Raw genomic sequence first — 22,939 nt, forward strand, 5'->3', positions numbered from 1 at the left:
TATTTCTATGCAGGAGGCCACGACTTGCTGTCACGTTGTTTGCACTACTGTCCCTGGTTGGATGTTCAGTTGCCACGTGGCAAGTGGCTGGTAACAACAAAACGCCTTTCATGGTGGTGGTTGTCGAGTCTATCCAGTAAGTACACAATACCTTGTGAAAAAGGCACTCAGGAAAGCGTTAGCGGCTTCACTATTGCAGGCACGTACGCGGGTGAATTTTGGTGCGTACCGACCATGTAGTGGGCACTGGACTTTCCTACCATGCGTCCCAGATAACGTTAGCCAAGGTGTTCCACGAAAAAATAAATAAATAAATAATACTGCAGAAACTCCCTAGTGGAACTTGTCAGATAATGCGTAAGCATTATTTCCAGTCGCTCATCTTGCACTCAAGTAACGAATGATTGACTGCGTCGCTGAGTTACGCACACAGCCACTCACTGTGTCAGGCATGACGCAATGTGCTGCAATTATTGCAATGACCTGTCACAATTACATAATTAGTGACCTTAATTAGTCGGAATTAATTTTATTGGACTAATTGAATGTAATCGTAATTAATATGAATTACCGTCAAGTAATATAATAAATACTATTTTCATTACCCTTATTAATCTTCATTGGGCTTAAGTAATGCAATCGTAAATAATCTTAGATCACCTGATTAGTATTAATGAATTTAATATTAATCAACCAAAATTAGGCTCCATATTTCTTAAACGCCCTCAATAGATATTGATTAGGTTTATTTAGATCACCCTAATTACCCTTAATTATACAATAATTATTTAGTCTCTGTTAAGCTTCCTCAGCCTCATTAGTCTTAAGAAGCTTTTTTGGCTTAATTAATTTCGTCCTAATTAATCTTATTAGTTTTTATTAACCTCACTATATATGATCATAATCATGAGGCTTAGTTTACATAGCTAGTCATCAGGGCACTGTCATATACAGACTTATACAGACGGTCATGCACCAAGACTTAAAATATGCAAATGCCAAGTAGCTGGACCGAACCAAGTTAACGATATTTGCCGTCGCTTGGAGATACTGAGATTAATTTTCGCATTCTGCCAAATTCCATAATTAGTATTAATGAATTATTTAACTTCTCAAATATTATAAGTAGATGAAAAGGGCAGATGACGAATTTGCCGAGCAACATGAAAAACTCCCCATACAGCTTTCTGTTGCTCACTACCTGTTACATAACAGTGTTTTTTCGAGCGTGAAAGAAGCTTACGAACACACACAAAACTGCCGCGCGCCTGGCCGCTCCAGGCACCTTGCGTGTATTCGCGTATTACTTGATGCTCGTTCACATTAATTAGGATTACGTTACTTTCGCCCAATATGATTACTTTTGACTAATTAGGTTCACTAATTAGGTAATTGCGACAGGTCATTGGCAATAATTGCAGCACGTTGCGTCATCCATGACACAGTTAGCCCACGATCGAATACACACAATATTGCCGCATGACTGGCCGCTCGTGGCACCTTGCGTGTATTCGCGTGCTTTCTTCAAGTCGATGTAAAAACACCTGTGTACTTAGATTTCGGTGCCCGTTAAAGAACCCCACGAGGTCAAAATTAAACAGCGCGCCTGATCGTGGTTTTGGCACATAAGAGCCCGTATGTTTTAAGCTGGAAAAAACACTTTTATGTAGCACGTATTGCATAATAGAGAGCTGTATCGGGAGTTTTTCATGTTACTCTAGAATTTTCTCAATTATACCTTTAATCTAGTTATAATATTTGATAAGTTGCCTAATTAATACTAATTATGTAATTAGGTACAATTAAAAAATCTCAGTAGCGCCAAGCGACGGCAAACAACATTACCTTGGTTCTATCCAGCTACGTGGTATATGCATACATTTAAATCTTGATGCATGATAGTTGGGGAACCCTGACTACCCCCATAGGACGCCATATATACCTATGGAGGTAATCATTAATTGAAGAATTAAGAGTGATCACTTCAAATGAAATTTCATTTGGAGTGATTACTCGGGGCTACCTCCGGCAAAAGAAAATCTCGCTCATAAGACGATCTCGCCACCTGGTGGCGCGACCGTGGATACATGGCATTCGAGATCAGACCGATCTCGAAGTTCGGCGTTAATCCGGTGCCATATAGCACCGAGATATAGAAGGAATGACGAAAAGTCACGAATGCCGCTGCTGCATGACAGGAGCAGGATTCGGTTGCCTGCAACTCAACTCATACAAGGTGCGCTTAGGTTTTGCTGGGAAGACAGCTGTCGGGGAATGTCTTGTAATATCAAACACAGTCCACACGTTCCATAAAAGATACTGCTGAGCCTCGTTAAGGATATTCAAATAAATCTGCCTAAGCCAGTAAACTCGAAGATATATAAGATCAGACCAGCTAGGCACCAATAATAACGAGGTAGTATATAGGCGTGTTCACGTTCTACATCTAGTAGAATTCAAGGACTCGTATAATGCTATTAGGTAGGTACTAAATGTAATAGAATCGCCGGAACTTTAGAGGCTTTTATATACATATATATATATATATATATATATATATATATATATATATATATATATATATATATATATATATATATATATATAACGAGCTGTAGCCGTCGCTGTACACCTCATACGTGCCGCGCACAAGGTATATATATATATATATATATATATATATATATATATATATATATATATATACATATATATATATATATATATATATGCCTTGTGCGCGGCACGTAAGAGGTGCACAGCGACGGCTACCGCTCGTTGATTTTAATATTAATAGCAATAATATTCTTTATTTGTCTCTTTCCACAGAATACAGAATGTGAGTGGACGTAATGGTAAATGCCGCATGCAGCGGCTTTTAACCTTTAAATTAAATCCATTTAAATCTAACATCGCGCTAAATGAATACTCGACTTCCCCCCTTCGCATTTTTTATTTTTTTTAAATAATGCTCAAAAGTATTCACTGGTGCTGGTTAGTTTCCTTTTGAGTGTGCCTCCCGATAAAACTAATATGTACTATTCTTTTGGCGTACTCCAGCGAAGCCGGTAATGCGACTAGATGTGGCGGAGAACTTTCCCTCCAAATGTCGAAAAAAAAATCCATTCAGAGAACTATTGTAGCTATGACTACGGCAATGTTTTAATGTCAAGCGTGATGTACGTGTGGCAAAAATTGCCAGCATATGAGGTGAGAACGCGTCGTTGTGCGAAAAGTTTATTTGCTGGCAACTGCGCATACGGAATATGCAACAGACGCTCCATTTCAGGATCATCGGCACATGCATGTCAAAATCAAATTTCGTAAGAAGTGCACTCCAAAAAAGCCTGTGTGGAAGCATGGGTTCAGAGGCAAGGACAACGCCCATTGACACAGTCCGCCGCGATGTTCATGCGCGCATATTTAGCGCCAAACAATGAGCCATGGGACAAATAATAAAGAGTACTGGAGGACATTTTGACTTGAAGTTCCAGCGTAAGATTTCTTACGCCCGTTACACGCCACTCATGCGCTGACAAACGTAACGTAAACCTTTGCCACAGGAGTGAGTGTTGTTCGTCGTTTGATGTTGTCCAGCTATCCATGATTCAACCACTCTAACACCTCATGTTTTTTCTCTAGGGTGTTTATGGAAACAACCTTCCGCTATTACTTCTACCCTTTCTACCACGCCATTTGTTACTTCATGGGCTGCGTCACATTCCTCTCCTTAGGCTGGTTCAAGGGCAAGAAGATATCTCCCGTAAGTACGCAATCTAAATGAAATAATTGGCAAAAATTCTCTTTCAATCGTATTTCTGTCTTGCCTCTGCAACACTGAGAATTTCATGGACATGCAGTGCACAGAAAGCTGTAACTGGCATTCTAATTACTCGCTTAATTTATTTAAGCCAACGGAGTTGCTTTTGTGCTGATATGTTGCGTCCACATTATTTGTCACAAATTGTTAAGGACCGTTATCCAGTAAAATCTAATAAGCCTGTAAAATTCCGCTTGTTTGCATCTTTCTGCCTCTATGTTCCAACACGATGCAGAACTCTGTTGAGTATTTTGTGGCTTTCCACCTCCACAGCTTTTCATCGGAGCACGTGATGGCGGAATAAACATCACTGTCTTTGTTAAATTGAGTTTGACACAACCTGTTCGACTTATGATTCGCCTTTTCGACTGCTAAAAGTCAACCTTAAACGGACACTTAGAGCAAAAAAAAGAAAAAAAGCAACACCAATAAATGGTATAATAAGCCATAAGACCAGAACGGCAACCGAAAACCTATAACTTACTGCTATACGCCCGATGAAGCTGTACTTATTGATTCTGACCAGTTTAAGCAGCTTTCCTTCGATCATTATTACTAATTGAGCTCTTCAGAAAATTGCCAGAACATATAATATTCGAATTGCATATCTAACTTGAAGGAGCTGAATTTTAAATAGTTTCTTCTCATGAAATATTGACACGTGCACTTGTTTATCTTCATCAGACGACCACGTCTCACCGCCTAACAAATTTTATCGCACAACGCGGGACGCGCCTGCATGTATCGGAAGTTTCTGGAATCCTATCGATCGTTCTATGCGGTGTCTGTCACCGAATCTTGTGTAATCTCATTGCAAGTATGCGCGACGCGAATAGTTCAGAACTTTGTGGAAGGCACTCGGGTCCCAGCGATTACTCTGGAACTTTCGACGACTGATGTATAAAAGCCGACGCGCTTGACCCGCTGATCAAATTTTTGATGGTCGGCGACTACGTTCGCCGCTATCGTTGTACTTTAAGTGTAACGTGCTTTTGAGGGCGCAAGTTCGTCCAATAAAGATTTAGTTTCGCCATTTACAGTTTTGCTGCTGTGTTCGTCACAGTCACTACCACGTGACAATGTTACCTTTGTTTGGGGGTTATGTTTAGGCCAGCCATGCCGATTACTTATTTCGAAGGGCCATCCGTTTTTATCCGGCCACATGGGTCGGTATGTTAGAAGTCGAGCGCCACAACTTATGACGTGGGGTATGACAAACCGAGGACAAGGAGGGGAGATAACAAATAAGGCGCGAGAAAATGAATGTTGAAGAACGCGTGTGCTACAGCATGCAGAGTTTATGGAAGAAGTGTACGGCATTTATACTCATTCTATAGTAATTTTCGGATAATCTTGCATCTTCGCCAACAGTTTGCTTTGTCCTCTAGGAGCTGTAAGATTGTCAAGCGGAAACCATTGGCGCATTAAAGCCAGCCCTAAAGAAAGAATTAGCAATAGAGAAAACAAAGGGAAAGGCTTGCGTTTTGTCTCGTCTCCTTATTTCGCTGTTGTCTCACAGAAAAGCAATGAGAAAAGAAGAGCGAGATTTCAAAGAATGGAAAGGCAGTGAAGTTAATCAGGTGTACGTATTATGTACTGCCTGGTAAAGCAAGTAAGGAATAATGGGACCAAACGAGAAAAGGAACATAAAGAAGATAATTGATGTATTAAAAAGAAAACTACTTTTTGGATTTTCACTTGACAATAATTTGGAGGACGCTTAAGCTTCGCTTTTAATACTGAAACGCAATGGCATTCAAAGATCCATGACTGCTTCTCACGCTTCCCGGCAACTGCAGCGCATGTAACCGTAATGTTTACCAGGAAACTCTGGCTGCGAACGCGATGCACGAAGGCGGGCTTTCTCGTAGAAACGCGGCGTCTTGAGTGGGCCGCGATGCGGCGGAGGCAAGCGCCTTCTCGAGCTGTTGCAGGAACTGGGCGCGCCGCTCCGTAGCAGCCAAGATATTCTCGTACCGGCGCGCGCAAATGGCGGATGCCGTGGTTGGTCTATGGATGGTAGAAACGCTGGAGAAGGGGTTTGTTTGAGTTTTCCCGTAACATAAGTGTGTTGTCCCGTGTATTCAAATTACAATCCGACGCTATCATATCCATAGGTTGTGTGTAAATCGCCTTTAAATTTTTCTACGTATATTAGCTTGAGATATTCGATTAGTTCAATAACGTCCTCGCGCCACATGGAGGGCCTGGGTATGCGTGGTTCGAAATATTTTTTACCGAAACGACGTTCGATGCCGGACGCTGACGCGGGACGCCAACGTTGCATTTTCTGCGACACGGGGCCCTTATAACCAGTATGTGATTGTGAGGCCCGCCGTGCTACGTAGAGGGGGAGTCCAAATTATTTTGGACCTCCTTGGGTGGCTTAACGTGCAGCAATGAACGGTATACGGACGTTTCTGCATTTCGACCGCATAGAAATGCGGCAACCGCGGCTGGAATTTGATCCCGTGTCGTCGTACTTAGCATCGCAGTGCCATAACCAATAAGCCACCACGGAGGGTTCTTTAATGTACAATCCGTGCTCCAGAAACTGCTACCTTCCTCAGCGTTTCCGTCTCGACTTCGGCTCGAAACACTCTTATCGGGTTCAGGTGCAGCCCGTAGCAACAAGTTCCTACGAGCTGAGCTCCGGAGGCCGCAGCGGATACTCTTCGGATAGAATGTCGGTGCTGATGAACTTTCCGTGGAAGGCAAATCTGTGTACTGAGATATCTGGCCTGAGATTTATTGCGGCTGAGCTATGCAAGCAATTTTTTTCATGCTTGCTTTTATTGTCCCGTGGCAGGCAACGGGCAACATTTGGCGCGTTCTGCGAGTTGTGTGACGCTGTCAGAACGTCTCCAAAGTCCACTAGGCACCGCCTATGATCATTTCATGACCACAGGCATGTTTAGTATTCGCCAGAAATGGCGCAACATCTTATGTACAACTTATAGTCTGAAAGTGTTTGATAGAGTGCTGGCTCCGGATGTTTGCTGGTATTTTGAAAAAAAAAAGTTGTCTTCTAAGAGAAAGATAATTTCATACTTTAGGCCTACCAGCGATTACAGAATAGCTTCCTTTTCAGATATTCCAAGCTGCTGCCTGGTGCATCGCTATCGCCAGTGGAGTGTGCTGCATCTTTATGAAGCTTGCGTGGTACAAAGAAACTGACCCGACCACACAATTTGGAAAGCTTTCTGCCACATTTTTCGATCGGATCCTGTGGAGCATGTTTCTAATGTGGGTGACCTTGGCCTGTGCTACGGGACGAGGAGGTGAGATGGTTATATTTTCTGTTTTGACTAAACCGATAAATAAGCACCTGGATAGAATAGTAATTGTTGTTGTATTTAGAGTACCAAACTTCGCATGATGTTTGCACAATTCCTAAATAGTATTTGTGGTTCGGAATTGTTTTGGGCATTACTGACCAGCGAGATAATTTTTAACCCATCTAGCTGTGCATGCTGTCTCTTCGCTAACTAAAGTCATCTTGATATGGCATAAGGTAGCACGTTCTAGTCATGAATAAAAATTCACGCCAAATTCAATATTTTAATGCGGATCTATCTATGCATTCTATCTGTGGATGTATCTATACATGCATTCGCTCTCATACCGTCCTCGCGATACTGTCTTGATCATTCTCTCTTAGTCACTTCAGCTTTCCCACCCTATTCCCGTCGTGCTGTCGTCGTCTCATCATCTTTGCCATACAGTGGGCCTCTTCGATTTTCGAAGTTCTGGCAGCCCGCTGGCGGCCAGATGGCAGCCAGCTAGTTCCGGTTCTGACAGGAAGTCACATGGGCTGGGATCCCAAGACAACCCGAACCTGCCCGAAGTTTGCAAAATCGAACGCCGGTACAGCTGGCCAAATGTAAACATGCTACCAGCATGGCAGCGCCCGCCGAGGCCGGCGCGCGCTCGGCGTAGTCGGCCCATTTATGCGTTGCCAGCTTGAAAATATATTGTTGCATTCAGGGATACGATCACTTTCGCGCGATTTCGCGCGTCTCGGTGCAGTACGCGCACTCGACTAACCTCGCTTGCGCAGCGCAACAGATGGCCTCCGACGCGGCGGATGAGAAGACGCGAAATCGTGATTGTATACTCGAAAGCGATAGCTGGAGGATCCGTGCTCGCAGCGATCACGTCGACCACCGGCGACATTGATGAGTTGGCGTTGTGTCCTAACAAGACATGAAAAAGCAGGTTATCGGGTACGTCTAGCTCATACGCATAAAATGTCGCGCCGACCTGCTTGGGCTTCGATATCATAAAGTTTGTTGTGGCTGATGGTACTTCTCATTTAAGGAGCTGGGGACGCGGCTGGCGCATGAAAATGCACGTCGCCTGTGACGAGCGAAACGTTTCACACGAAAAACAACATTGGTCGCAATCATGAGAGCAATAAGCCAATGTTTGTGTGTCTAAATGTACCGAGTCCAATCAGTGTATTCTTAGATCAACGACCTGCAGTTCGAACACATATCGGTTTCGAGCTGCCACAGCATACTACGGAGAGACGGAGCGAACACGGGCTAGCTGCAAAGCCTTCGCTAACTGCAGAGAAAGGAGATGTACATACGCGAGATATGTGAAAAGGAACGCCACCAGAGAAAGACGAACCCAAAATGTACCGCAATGTGTGAATGAGCGTCTGCAACTTGCGTGGAACACGATGCAGATAACATGCACGCAGGAGAGCGCGGCGCGCTGTTCACCGCCGCGAAGAAGCAATCAGCTGGGGACACGCACACAAAAGCTTCAAACGGTTCACCACGGCTCGTATCACACCGCTTCGCGATGCGGAACGGTGCGTTAGAACGTAAAAAGATAACGCTAGAAGTAAGGAAATCCGAAGATGACCGTAGAGGCTGAGCGAGGTAAATTTAAGTCTTCAAGCACCCGCGTTGCAATTCGTGAAGTCCCCGTAAAGATGGCGGCGAGCGCCCATCGCCTCTTTTAGTCGTCTGCTAGCCAGAGAACTTCCAGAGAGCAGCCAGACCAAAATCGTCCTGGCAGGTTCTGGCAGCCCGCGGGTAGCCAGAACCGTCCAGCGCGAGCAAAACGAACGCCCGGCGGAAGTGCGTAGCGCGGTGGGCGGAGCAACCCGAGAAAAACGAAGACGCTCTGGCTGACTCTGGCAGCCCGCGGGTTGCCAGAAGTGGAAAATCGAAGAATCCCAGTGGTCGTTTACAGTCATTGTCATGCACCGTGGTCATACCCGCGTCATCATTCCATTGTCCTGATACCGTCGCCATGTCATCATCATCATACAGTTGTCGTCATGCATTCACCATCATACCGTGGCCGTAATGCCATCGTGATCGCTCCATCGTATTGATAACTTTGTCGTTCTGCTCTTGTGCTGCCATTCGTCGCCATGCCATTCTCGTCACACACTGGTCGTCATAGCCATTGCTGCCATGCCGTCGTCGTCACGCTGTCGTCTTACCAATGTTATCACTTCAAAAAACTCTTCCCATTGTCGTCATGCTGTCGTAGCGATACCCGACTGCGTCGTTTCATTGACATTCCTTCTGCGTAATTCCATTTTGACCACGCTGTTGTCGTTTAAGCGTGATTATGCCGCCGTTGCCAAGCCATCGTCTCCATTGCGTCGTCGTCATGCATTTGTTGTCACACCATTGTCTTCATGCCATCGTGGTCGCTCCATCACCGTCGTTCCAGCTTCTGTATACGATTGTCTTCATATCGTCGTCACGCCAACGTGATTACACAGTCATTGTGACACAGTCGTCGTCACCCCATCGTTGTCATACACATCTCATCATCCCATTGTTTTCATGCTTCCGTAGTTATACCATCGTCATCATTTCACAATCATATCATCGTCGTCATACAGTCGCCGTCACTCATTCATGCTCTTGGACGAGCTCGGCAAGCGAGTGTCGAAGTGGACCGATACCGGACAAAGTGTATGTCGTATATATCCGATGCAAGGGACGTCTCTGTATCTCTACAGATTCTAAATAAACTTGTCATCAGCAATACGGTGGGTCGCTTACATGCTAATCGCGTTACCGTTAAACGTCATGTTGAAATGAGTACTGCCGGAATTTTTATCGCAGATTAGTACTGTCTCCCCCCCTTTTTTTCACACCAACTACTGATTACAACTCCGCTGCAGTTTGCCGAAATGTGCAAAAAATTGTTCAAACTGTGTGTTTTCGCGATCCAAAACCATGATCTGATTGTGAACACTCCAGATTAATTTTGACCAACTGGGGTTGTTTAATTAACGGGTGCTCAATGCGCGGTACACGAGTGTCTTTCTAATTCGCCGCCACCGAAATGTGTCCGCCGCGCTCGGGAAACGAACCTGTGACCTCAGCTTAGTAGCCCAACGCCATAGCCACTAACCCATAACGGCGGGTGCGTAATTACCTTTCAGACCTCCCCTTGTAACCTTTATCATAGCCAAATTTAAGATAGTATTCCCGCTCTTCTGTGCTGAAGCACCATTGAGAACATGGCGCCTGATATCCACGAGCATAATATTTGTGGCGTTTAGTAAGCAAATACGTTTTGGAAAAATCCGCGAGATGGAGAATATTTTATGAAATTGACAGTAGTCACTAACCAAGAGTAAACAAATGACACAGAGCAAGCACATACAGGTTTCCCAGCAATGAAGCCTCGCACTTGAAGCAAGATCCTCGTTGCAAGATGAGTTATACTGAAATTGCTCAGTATTTTATTTGAGGGAGCCATACTGGTTTCCTTTGCACCTTTTGCACTATTCTTGGGCGGTGGCTACCTTCTCGTTCACGGAAACCCCTCCCGCTTATAGATTTCCGCAGAATTTATTTGCTAATTGAAAGCCCCTGTATTTCATGCTGTCTGTTCATCCGCTAGCAAGCTTGTTCACTCAGTTTGTAGAGCGACTGCCCCGCAGAGGATGAGGCGGCCTGTTCGATCCCTGAACTAGAACGATTTTTAAAGCGAAGGTTTCTTTGCATCTTCCTTCGACTTTCCCACTGCCGCAGCTGTCTGGCACACCGTGTTGGGGTGGGGGGGGGGGGGGTATTCAGAACGTGTGCATAGACATTTTGATCCGGCGAGGAGGAAAGGGTGCGCGGCGAGTCTTTCCTCCTCTCTGGCTTGGGCGATCCGGCGCGGCGCTGCTTGAAAGTATTGCTGTCGCGTGCTGCGGAACGATTTCGAGATGATTTAGATCGCACTTTGTGAAATTTACGCAATGTCCGTTCATATAAGGTCGTCGAGGAAGCCTTTCAGTGCATCGGTAACGACAGTACGCGGAAATATCTTTTGGGGGCGCCAAACATGTTACGCGCATTATCAGCCGCGGTGTGTGTATGTGTTATTGTGAACTGTTTTGTGTATATTGGTTTTATTTCTACGAAGACAACCGGCGTCTGTGTATTATTAGCATGAAATGGTAAATCTGCTCACTATCTGATCGCTTGGCGTAGGGACTAAAACATAAAGGTTAAGAGCGCATGCTCGTGTACGGCCAACCTAAGGCAATCACGAAACATCTAAGTGGCAGGCGCTATCAAATATTTGTGATACACCGCATCGTTCTCACGCATTTCAAGTCTAGTAGGCTTGGAATCACTATATGTCTACGCTAGCCTCCAGCATTAATCTGATGGCACTGCTCAAAAAAGCGATCGCTGCGGTAGGTGAAACAGCACGATACATATATAAGCTATGTGCTTAGGCATCGCCTTTTTGTCCTGTAACGCCATAATATGTGAGGGCGATTTCATAAAAAGAACGCGATGGCTATCTTTAGGACAAAATTTCCATAATACGTGTGAGTGCCTCGTAGAGAACGGAACGAACACAACAGAAAAAAATTCGGTTATCATTCTCATCTCGAAAAAGAAAACGGGCTAACGCCGCAATACGACCTCGCATAATCCATGGCGCACAACGTTTACAAATCTATAGATGTTGATGCCGTATGCGTGGACCATGCGCTATATAGAATAAAAATATCTTTAATCCAGCACCTACCACTGCTTAGGACGCTCGCGTAGTTCGTAAACGGTCCCTTTGCTGGACAAGCTTAATTCACACTGTAAGGTATGCTGTTATTACTAAACAAAACTATTTTATTCATGGTTGGAAACCTAATCCACCGAACCAAGTAGTCAAGCAATGTAATCGGCAGCTAACAGTTTGAACGCTTGTCATAGTAGCACAGCTCCTATCGTAGCAGAACAGTACCCACGCTGTTACGATCGTCGCGTATGTTTCATTGCTCCTAAACCATAGCTTAGAACTAAAGGATACTGCCACAATAAGATCACATTAGTGAATGGAACATTCAGAAATACACAATTGATTTCCGAGGCTGATTGTAGGCGCAAATATCGTCGCACACATCGCGCTGCGTGCTCCGTCCGCCTAAACGCCAGCAAAGAGTCAGGCCACACCAACTTAAACTTGAGTACGGCTCACAGAACCGTTTACCACCTAGAAGACGCACGTCATACTAAATAGGCCGCACGAGCGCGAAAACAAAAGCCAGAAACTACCGCCGAGCGTATACCTGCCATGCAAGACGGAGCGCTCGCCCATGCCAGCATGCCGACTGCTCATAGATGGCGCCACTGCGTAGCAATATGGTGGCGACTATGAAAAAAGCGGTCTATAGATGACAGGAGTGCGACAGAGAGGAAAGGCGACACTAGAAACTCGTTTGGGCTTTTGCACCTTGTCAAATGTGCACAGTGGCCTCTAGAGCTCCCTAGACGTCGCCAAATTAGCCTCTTGACAGCTGTAATCATGCGTGACCCCACGAAAAAACATTGCAGAAACGGCAGCGCCTACCTTAACTACTAACGTACAACAGTTCAGAGGGAAGCTAGATAGGATGGTTGAGAGGAGGGGGAGAGGAGGCAGAAAATGAGTAGAACCGACGCAGTCGCGAAACGAGCGAATAACAACCTCGCCACTGTTCGCTCCCAGTTGCGATAAATGGGGGAGGGAGGGAAAGGGCGACGCGAGAAGGCAAGGAAACGCTACTACAACGGTTGCGGGCAAACTGCATAAATTCAAGTTCAACGCACGGTAATTTTCTGCTATTTCTGAAAAAGAGACAGCATGAAAATTTGTCAAGCGGACAACTACGCAGGGCGCGCAGACGCAAGGCCACATTAAACCGCAGCGTAGGACCTAGTCGATACTGCGGAAGCGGTCACATGTCAAATCAACATTTCTGTGTCCGCCACGGTGATTTTACGGCTATCGCATTGCTCGACGTAGCAGGTTTGATCCCAACCGTGGCAGTCGTATTTTGACGGGGGCAAAATAAGAACGCTCGTGTAGATTTAAGGTCATGTTAAGTAACACCACGGTGTCAAAATTAATCCGTAGTCATCCGATAGTGGTTTTGGCACGTAAAGCCCCATAATTCAATTAGAGTTTTTTTTTTAATTATGGGGTTTTACGTGCCAAAACCACTTTCTGATTATGAGGCACGCCGTAGTGGAGGACTCCGGAAATGTGGACCACCTGGGGTTCATTAACGTGCACCTAAATCTATGTACACGGGTGTTTTCGACCCCATCGAAATGTGGCCACCGTGGCCGTGATTCGATGCCGCGACCTCGAGCTCAGCAGCCCAACACCATAGCCACTGAGCAACCACGGCAGGTTCAAGTAGAGTTAAATACGTCTACAACGATGCGATGTGCCATGTGAGGCCATGAATATGTTCTACCCTATCAGAAATTATGAAGTATCGCGCACAACAACGCCTACAGCAAATACCTCCCCTGTGTTCTGTCTACTACGCACACAGCCGTGGTGCACGCAGGGTGACGTTTAACATCAGCTCACCGCTCTCCTGTCGGACTAAACGTTGAAGAAATTAACCCTTCGCCGTCAAAATCACCGCTAATTATCATCAATCAAAGGAAACAGCACACAAAGCTTCGCTTACATTGATTCGCACAGTGCGTGGTATCCGCAATTTTTCCTTCAGCTACGAATTCTTCGTTGTGAGAAACCTGTATGGGGAGTTCTCATGGGAATATTTTGCTGCACTCGCAGGCAGGCCACTGTCTTACTTTTCATTAGCGACGTTCGAATGCTTGGCGCCAGGTTGTGCTCGTGTACTTGGAAATTTAATGCGCAACTTTTCCCTCGGAGTTTTGATGTTAGATACTGCATGAAAAGACCTGTTGCTGGGCCATGTGGGGCAGCTCCTGTGCTTGGCTTTAACATGCTGAAAACAGCGCTCCTAATATCCGTGCAGGAGAGGGAACTAAGTTGTGAATAAATCAACCAACTTAGATTGGAAAAATAGAGAAGTCTGTTAATCTGGAAAATCTGAACTCCTCCTGCCCGACTCCCGGCTATTGCAAAAGGCAGTTGCGCATCATGATGAATGATCATTTCAAGACGCTACATTCAACCTTGTATGGCCTGCTATTTCAAGTACAGAAAATATCAGGCTGTTTCGTGACCTCCTGCTATATCCTTTAACGCATTCAACATATTTTATTTTTCAATATAACCTCTCACCCCCCCCAGCTCCCTGTCCTCAGCCCTACTTAGATGAAAACACATATATGCTAATTACTACTGGACTGTGAGGATATATTTTTGTAGTGGTCATCGTTCGAATTGTTGCAGCGAAATCTTTTAACAGATTGACCGTGACGTGAAGGTGCACGGACTACATATATTTTTACGGTATCAATTGTAAGTGAAAACGACTGTCGAGGAACGCCGGTGTAATGCTGAGCACCACTTTCTCTAAGGGACGATAATTTTGTGTACTGCTATTGGCACGACTCCACATTCTACAATTTCGAGTGTGTGTATGCGAAACGGGTTCCTCTTACTCTGACACTCTAATATGTTTGCTTACTTCTATTGTATGCACCCATCCATACGTTGCACATCTCGGCTACGGATCGCTTAGGTTCCGAAAAACAAAATTGAGAAATTGTATTCTAGGACAAGTTTACCGCAACACAACTGCTGTCGCACATTCGGCTAATCGCTACTTATCTAAAGTGCACGAAGTTGGTTTAAATTATCACACCAGCCTCTCCAATGCGGAACCTTAACAGTTTTGTCACTTTCTGCTTTTCTGCCCTTACAGGATTCCTGTGCAAGTTCCTAGCATGGAATGCGTTTGTTCCCCTCAGCAGATTGGCGTTCGGCGTCTACCTCATTCATGTGCCATTCATCCAACTTTTGTTGCACATATCTCGAGAGAGAATCTTATTCTTTCACTTCATCGTGGTGAGTTAGCGTTTCTACATATAGCGACAAGTGTCACTTACTTTGAACTTCCTTTCCCGTCGATACAACGTACGGATGACAGGCATGCAGACAGAAAGGAAACGCTAGTTTGACATAACTAGGTCTGTGTTCGCTATCGGCAATTGACAATGCGTTATTTCATATAACTGAATGTCATGAAAAAAATGTAATATAAAGAAACCTATGCATTCAAAGATATTGCGGGTTAGAAACCATAATTATTCATTACGAGAAAGCACTGATGACATAAATATGCAGGCTACATAAAAATACCACGTATATCTACAATAAAGTTAAAGGCACGGTTTCAGTATAAATTTCAGAAATAATTTTTATCTGAATAACCTTAGTGTACATCAAGATTCGCGCTCTAGTCACCAACACGATAACTAAGTTGTAGAATTTCCCAAAATATTTTTCAGTAGCGACTCTAAGGGGCATATTGCAATTGCAGACTTGAAATCAGCCAGTACTCAAAGCATAACCTTATGCCAAAAACTGTATCTTGGACTACTTTTCAGAAATACAGACTCAAAACATGCCGTGAAATGCATTGCTGTTCTGCCGCAAGGCACAGAGTTTCTAGTAATGCTTTGAATTCTGTATAAGTGTCATTTGTTTTAAAGAAGAAAAGTTTAAGAAACACATTTTCTCAGCTTACTCCTGCTTTCTCTTTGTTCATAGTTGGTTCCGAATTGTTCAATATAGCACTTGGTGCTGTTACTTGGTTGGTCTGTCAACAATAAAAAAGCACAAAGTTGCCTTCGTATGCACCCCGTAGCGAGTAATAAGCGAAACATGATGTCTATTACGTTACCTGGTCGCTTCCAGCGTTTGCAGTGCTATAAAGCATGCCCTTCAAGATTGGTTTCTGTTAATCATTGGGAGTTGGCGCTCTGGACACCTACAGTGATGCAGACGAAGACTAATTGGCAATTGTTTTTGCGGACAAAGCAGGCGACTAAATGTGCCAAGTGTTATATAGGAAGATCCGAACGATAAACTGTGAACTTGCTGTGAAATAGAAAATTTTTTGCAACGTTAAGGAAAAACTGAGGTCACTGTACAAGTACCGTAAAGCCATTATAAAGAAAGCTAATTAGTGAAATATTGGTAATAATTCCATTGGAATGTTATAATTAATTGAATCGAAGGCGCATATCTGGGGGAAATGGGCTGCAAGATATCGAATCCTATATTTTCATTTCTAATTAAAGTGAAATATATACAATATTTGCGTAGGGCGCGTCCAACAGAAAGAGGCACGTTGCAGTTCTTAAACACACGCATGTAACACGACGTTCGCAACTGCACTTCTGCTCAACTGCAGGAGTTTCTAAGTAAAAATAAACAGGTGCCTTAATTTATCAGGTGTGTTACGACACTGTCACTAATGATTATCAGGTAGCAGCACGTCACCAGACGCACGTACAGTGCTGTCTTCGTTAAAGATACGTAAGTGTGACACTACATCACAGCGCTTTGTTTTAAAGGTATGGCAGTATGGTGAGGAGGGTTAAGTAATTTTTTTGCTTAACTCGAGAGAACAAGCAGGCTGCCTCATGCGAGCCATTATGACTAGTAATCATTGAGAAGTTGTTTGCCGAGCTCGTTCGCCCACGCACTGGTCCCTGCGCAACGACCGCGGCTTTTCTGCAGCAGAATGTGTGGGAACGATCCTTGCTTGCATCGAGCTCTCTCCCTCGAGAATACAAAAAGTGTTCTTATCCCGTATTATCGAACAGAAATGAATATTCGACAATTTCAAATAGCGAGCTCTTGAATTGAGTACAAATCGAAGGACTATTCCATTCATATTCAGTAAAAGAAGCATCATCAGTAAAAGTTATTTTGTATAGAATTGTACAGCTTTCTAATCTGAGACATCTGTCGTCGAGAAACTGAACGGGACGATTGTCCAGTCTACAGAAACGATACCACGCGCGCGTCATACGGAGAGCTAAGAGCGAACAGCGTTCTTTTGCAACAAGAAACGTGTGTTGTTGTGTCACTCCCGTATTCTCATATTATCCTCGACGCGGAGCTCAGCTGTTCCTTCACTCAGCGCAGTTGAGCACAACGCCACTTTTCGACTGAAAAAGAAGCTACGCTTTTCAAGAATTGTTCTCGGGCGAGCAGCAATGAAGTGCAATGACCACTTCTGTCGAGGGACGGTGCTGTGATTCACTTTCTTGAGTGCTGAGTGAAGGAACGTTATGGAATCGGCAGGTTAAAACTTGTTTTGTTACTCCAAACGAGATGGGGAATAAATAAATATAGATGTATAAATAAACAGAGTAGCTTATACCACTAAGTTTTCCTTTTATGAAGTAGGGCACTTCACTTCCTGTGGATACAAGAACCGCTATCTAGGCGGTTCCAACAGCCTGAGCAAGCTATTGAGCAATGATGTTTACTTAGTAATTTCACAGCGAATTCTCTTCCAAAATTAGGCACAGGCTTTAAGTAGGCGGCAGTATTTTTATCACTGAAGGTAAAATTAAAAAAAAATGTATCTGTACTCTGGTACTTGAGAAGTACATGTTGCTGGGCTAGTCGGTTCATATTACCGAGTAGGCCATAAATATGATCGCTTTCGTGCAAACAAGGAAGGACGGAAGGGCGCTCCCCTCGTTCCCTTCCGTCCTGCCTTGTTTGCGCCAAGCGATCATAATTATGGTCTACTCAGCTCTGGTTCTTGTTGCTTGAATACTGAAGGCCATCTCACCTCGATAATGCATGTGTGAAAGCTCCTTCCTGGCATTACCCCCAAAAATTTATGATCGCGCTTCGATGACTTTCAGTAAAACCTAACAACACCAACAAAAGATACGATGACTATTTTGTAAAATTAGGTTTTACCAGAAAGTGATCTCATTTCAGAAAAATTTGGCGGAAGAAAAAAAATGCTCTAGAAAATAGGCTGAAACCTTTTGTGATCTTAAATAAGCATAGCATGTTATCCTTATTGATTAGGCGCGGAACTGTCACTCACACACAGGGAATATCATCAAGTGAAATTAGCACCGATTCCAATTATACCACTGTTCTTTGCTTGTTTGCTTCGAACAGATACTTTAAGATATCGCCTGCTTTCCATATGGGTTACCTTGAGAGATATATTAAATGCCGGAAAAACCGCAATATTCAGCTGGTACTTTCTTTGACCGAATAATTCCTTAAATTTTGTTCGGGTTTTATCGCGTGTTGCTTTGTAGAATTTAAGCCCGGTGCTGAATAGTCGACTTGCTATGGCCACATGAAAAGATAACTGCACTTCTTGTTTACCCAGCTGCATACTTTTGAAATTGTCATGACAAAACGTTTACACACGTTGTCTATTCAATTGGCAATTGCTAAAATATTGACAGCAAGTAACCACTTGTAGTGAACAATATGCGACCTTGATCATTATTACTATTCATAATTTTCCGCCATTGCGTTGTAACGGGCAGCGAGGTTCCGCACCCCAGACAATCAAGTTTGCTATCTACCGCATGACGATAACAGAAGGTTTTAGCGTGTTGGTAAACTTCTTACCGGTTACGGATTACTGAAGGCGTGGAAAGCAGTAACAAAGCTGGTAGCGACATCTTAGGACGCTTTGTTCAGCTCAGTGGCTTTGAGAAATTTGTTTCTCCTGAGTATTCCCCTCGGAGGAACATCACAAAAGGAACGAACGTTAGCGGTTACGTCGCTATCAACGCTTTACACCGGCATTTAAGCGGAATATCGTAAGTGAATGCAATATTAACTTTGCGGTCACACAGTTACACTCCGCGTCACAAAACCTCGCCACCAGCAGTGCAGCTGTCGTGCACCTTTTCGTTAATGCGGTATTCCGCAAAAGCTAACACGTGTACGGATTAACTAAGGCTCTCTCTACTTTCTCACGCGCAATTTCATCAGTGAAAACCCTTTCATTAGGCAGTTCCGCTCACACTCACTTCCCTTTCCTTTCTGCGCATCCTTCCTTTCAGATTTCGCTCGTCTTCACAGCCCTGGTATGGAGCTACCTCCTCAGCTACCTCTTGTTCATATTCTGCGAAGGTCCGACGGCTAAGCTGGACAAGCTCGTGTTCGACGGGCGTCGCCGTAGCGAGCCCAAGCCAGCTGCCACCTCCCCGACTGAGGTGGCGACGAACGGTATCTCCTCGGGAAAGCCTGCTGACATCCCGTGTGTCAATGATGCCTACAGAGCGTTGGAAGCGCAGAGAAGTAACGCCATCGCCGATCACACCAGTTTCTTCCGCGGAAACGGTCACTCCGTCAGTTATCAGCTGTAGATAGTTTACCATATTATCGCCATCAACATCATCAGCATTTCACTCACGCAAGTACTGCTCTACTGTAAATAAAAAAGCTGTCTTTCTCTCTTCCTCAATAAGCTGTGATTTTTTTTTCGTAAGGAGCGAAGGAAAGTGCCGAGAAATTCGCAGCGTGCGGTAAAAAATGGATGCCTCCCGAAGCGTGCTACGTCTACCATGATATTCTCATCTTCTATATGGCAGAGTTTAGAATGGTCTGCGGAATATAAACTTCAAAAGCCGCTTTAGGCTTTAATGTGCACATGTGATATAAACATTGAATAAAGGGTTGCTCCTCATTTCGCAGTGCCTGCCGGGCCTCTGTACTTTGCCACTAGGAAATGCGGTTATCAAGCTTCTCGTGTGCCCACGGAGAAGCCCAGTACGCTTCCATTCTACTGTCGTTAACAGACGCGATTGTCTACTTAGCTTTCATAAAGAATTCACTGATGATTTTATGCACACTAACGACACATTCATGCAATTACAACTCTTACCTCGTCTTAGCCACTTTAATTCGTCGATTGTGTTTACAAACATTTATTCCTTTCTGGTTCCTTGAAGGATACATGAACAGACCACTGCAAAACACACAAGAATGTTTTTGAAAACAAGTCCTTCATAGCCGACTAAGGACGGATTTCACGTATATGGGTTTCTTGTAACCACTTCTAGAAAAAAACAGTGGTTTAGGATGACTAGTAGCTGTCGTATAAACATTACAATGGTATCAAGTGATTCCTCGCCATGACAATAACACGCAGCAATTGTCAGAAACTAAGAATATAATACGAAAGACTAGTGTAAGTAGCCCTAACTGTATGGTGGGATGCAAGTCTTGGTGCCGCTGTCGCTCTCTGCCGTGCCACGGCCAGGTGCCATCAAACTTACCTGCCGCGTCCTCCTCTCGAGTGCCCGAGTTTGACACCATAGAGTTAATATACATAATTCTGGAGGAAAAGCTCCCGACAGCGTCCATGCATTAAAATTAGTAACCACAAAGGAGCCGCCGCGTTGCTATTCTGTGCAGGCACGTACGCGCAGTAGACGAGATGCGATTCATACGACACTACATCCCGCTTGTCGTCTGCGATGCTCTCGACGAATGTGCGATTTTCTCGGCAGACGCAAGAGGGAACTAGCACGAGTTGTGTTTGCTGTTAAAGTCTTTCTTGTTCTTAAAAACTGCCCTTTCCAGCCTCTTTCTTCCTGCAATGACAATTTCTTTTTGTGCGTGGGGTTTCACCTATTAAGTGCCAGCCAGCAGCGCAAGCGGGATTCTTAATAATTTACCCTATTCAGTTCAACATACGAGAGCCAGCACACACACCATAGCGTGTGGCTGCTGCCTTTCGACAGGATATTAATAGGCAAAGAAAAGACTTACTTTGCATTTTGATTACAAAACTTTGCACAGCAATAGATACAACACACAAAACGATATTAGGGCTGGATACTATGTCTCTACAATACAAAGTGCAAATTGTATTGGCGCATTAGTTGAAAACAAAGCTTCTTACAATTTATGAATAGCAAAGTCATATTACTTTGATTTGCATGTAGCAATGTTGTAAAATGAAATAGTTTCTCGCAACAATTATTTGTTATTACTTATGCAAAAAATTATAGTGACACTTCACTTCGTGAACCCGGGTTACACCCAAGCGTATGGGTGGTGTTCCGGAGATTCTAAGCCATGCCGTCTTGCCTGACACACGCGCATTGTTGCGAGCCACCTAGCACGTTCTTCGGAAGTCTCCTGGGCTCGCCTAGCCCGTTCCTTTTGCCGACCTTGTTGAGCGCGTGCCCAGCGCTTGCCGATGACTTCGGGGTCGGTCGGCTCGCGCTCACCCTGCAACCGCTTGTGTTGCTGCTCCGTCCTTCTCGTTCGGCGCTCGGCCTCTCGACCCCCAGATGAACCATGGCACATCGTTAGCAAAGTATATGTGAACTGGTAGCGAAGCTTCCACAGAGGCGCACATGTCAAGAAAATTGCAGCTCGTTGCAACCGTAGCCATTTACGTATCGGTAGGGACAATTAACCGCCAGCAAAAAATAATAAAAAAAAAGTGACGTAACAACCGGAAATGGCAGTGACGTCAAGATCTTACACTGGTTGTCGCGAATGTTTGAATTTCTTTAGCGTGCGGCATTTCGACCGTTCCGCCAGCAGTTATTTTTCTTTCGAGACTGAGGCGAGCTTGGGACACACCTCAGCTGAAGCGCCAACGTGTCGTTAAACTATAGGAGTGGCGTATGGCTTAATGGGAACATAATTATGGTGTTATTTACGGCAATTGCTCCAGTAGGTTCCTTATGAAGGTGAGCGAATAGGATGGAAAGAAATTACAGTGATACAGAGGTTTCAAAAGCAGCTTCACTTTTATTCGTCTAGAATAATGCAACCAATATAAGTGACCAAACAAAACATGTTTCAATGGATTAAAAATACTATAGCCAGCACACAGTCGTAATGTATAGCAACATATCCGAAACCTCTTCACAGAATCATTCGCAATTCCGCGCGACACCATGTATTCATATCCAATACTTAGTAGACAATATTGCCCCACATTATCATTTAGAAAACGTTCGGCTCACTAATTTTGTTGCCCGTTGGACACTCGAAGCCTGCATTATGGGGAGCGAACGAGCATAGCGCGACGTTTCTTCGGAGAGCGTTCCGCCTTTATTCTCACGACGAGACACAGCGCGTTGGATGCCACAGCGTAAACTTGCACGATAACAAAAAGCATGGAGTCACACATCTCGCCAAAGAATGCTGGGCGCTAAGTCACGCAAAATTTGAAGTGCTCGCCACACGTTGAACAAACACGCAAGGACATAAAAAAAGAAGTCGCATGACACTGCAGCGTTCAAGTGAGCGACGCCATTCCGCGCGACATAATAATAATAATATTTGGGGTTTTACGTGCCAAAACCACTTTCTGATTATGAGGCACGCCGTAGTGGAGGACTCCGGAAATTTGGACCACCTGGGGTTCTTTAACGTGCACCTAAATCTAAGCACACGGGTGTTTTCGCATTTCGCCCCCATCTAAATGCGGCCGCCGTGGCCGGGATTCGATCCCGCGACCTCGTCCGCGCGACATAAGAGCTGGTTTGCACTGTCTCGAAAACTCTTGCGCCAGAATAACGGATTGGTAGGCATCACCAAGAACGAAACATTAAATTGTGAAATAGAAAAAGGTAACCTTTGTTGGTTCAGTACCATATCAAGCTTTTCTGGACACGTACCAACTATCGCTCTAAGCGGCCCCGGCACGAAACTAGCGCGTTTTCAATGGAACGAGCACGTTTTTCGCGAATAGCAAAAGCTGCAGATCGATTATTGAAAAAGCAGGTAACAGACATGTTCTGGAAGACAATCCACACGAGCCAAATGCAGTGATTACGCTGTGGCAAGCAAGAATTTAGTTCCCAGAGCGGTTAAAGGTTGAGCAATGGAATGCTATGGAAACGACGAAATTTGTGCACGATTTTCGAGACAAAAGCGGTAGGTGTGATA

General features: G+C 44.5%; 1 protein-coding gene across 1 annotated transcript in view; it reads left to right on the forward strand.

Moving 5' to 3' along the window:
- The window catches only part of LOC142576801 (nose resistant to fluoxetine protein 6-like), a 57,467-nt gene extending 37,985 nt beyond the window's left edge, over window positions 1-19,482 (forward strand). The window contains exons 11-15 of the mRNA XM_075687050.1: window positions 14-136; window positions 3,643-3,763; window positions 6,912-7,101; window positions 14,940-15,082; window positions 19,084-19,482. Coding sequence (XP_075543165.1) covers window positions 14-136; window positions 3,643-3,763; window positions 6,912-7,101; window positions 14,940-15,082; window positions 19,084-19,389 — 883 coding nt within the window. The 3' untranslated portion in view covers window positions 19,390-19,482. The remainder of the gene's footprint in view (window positions 1-13; window positions 137-3,642; window positions 3,764-6,911; window positions 7,102-14,939; window positions 15,083-19,083) is intronic.
- The last annotated feature ends 3,457 nt before the right edge of the window (window positions 19,483-22,939 follow it).

The sequence above is a fragment of the Dermacentor variabilis genome, chromosome 1 (assembly GCF_050947875.1).
Source record: "Dermacentor variabilis isolate Ectoservices chromosome 1, ASM5094787v1, whole genome shotgun sequence".
Taxonomy (NCBI): Eukaryota; Metazoa; Arthropoda; class Arachnida; order Ixodida; family Ixodidae; genus Dermacentor; species Dermacentor variabilis.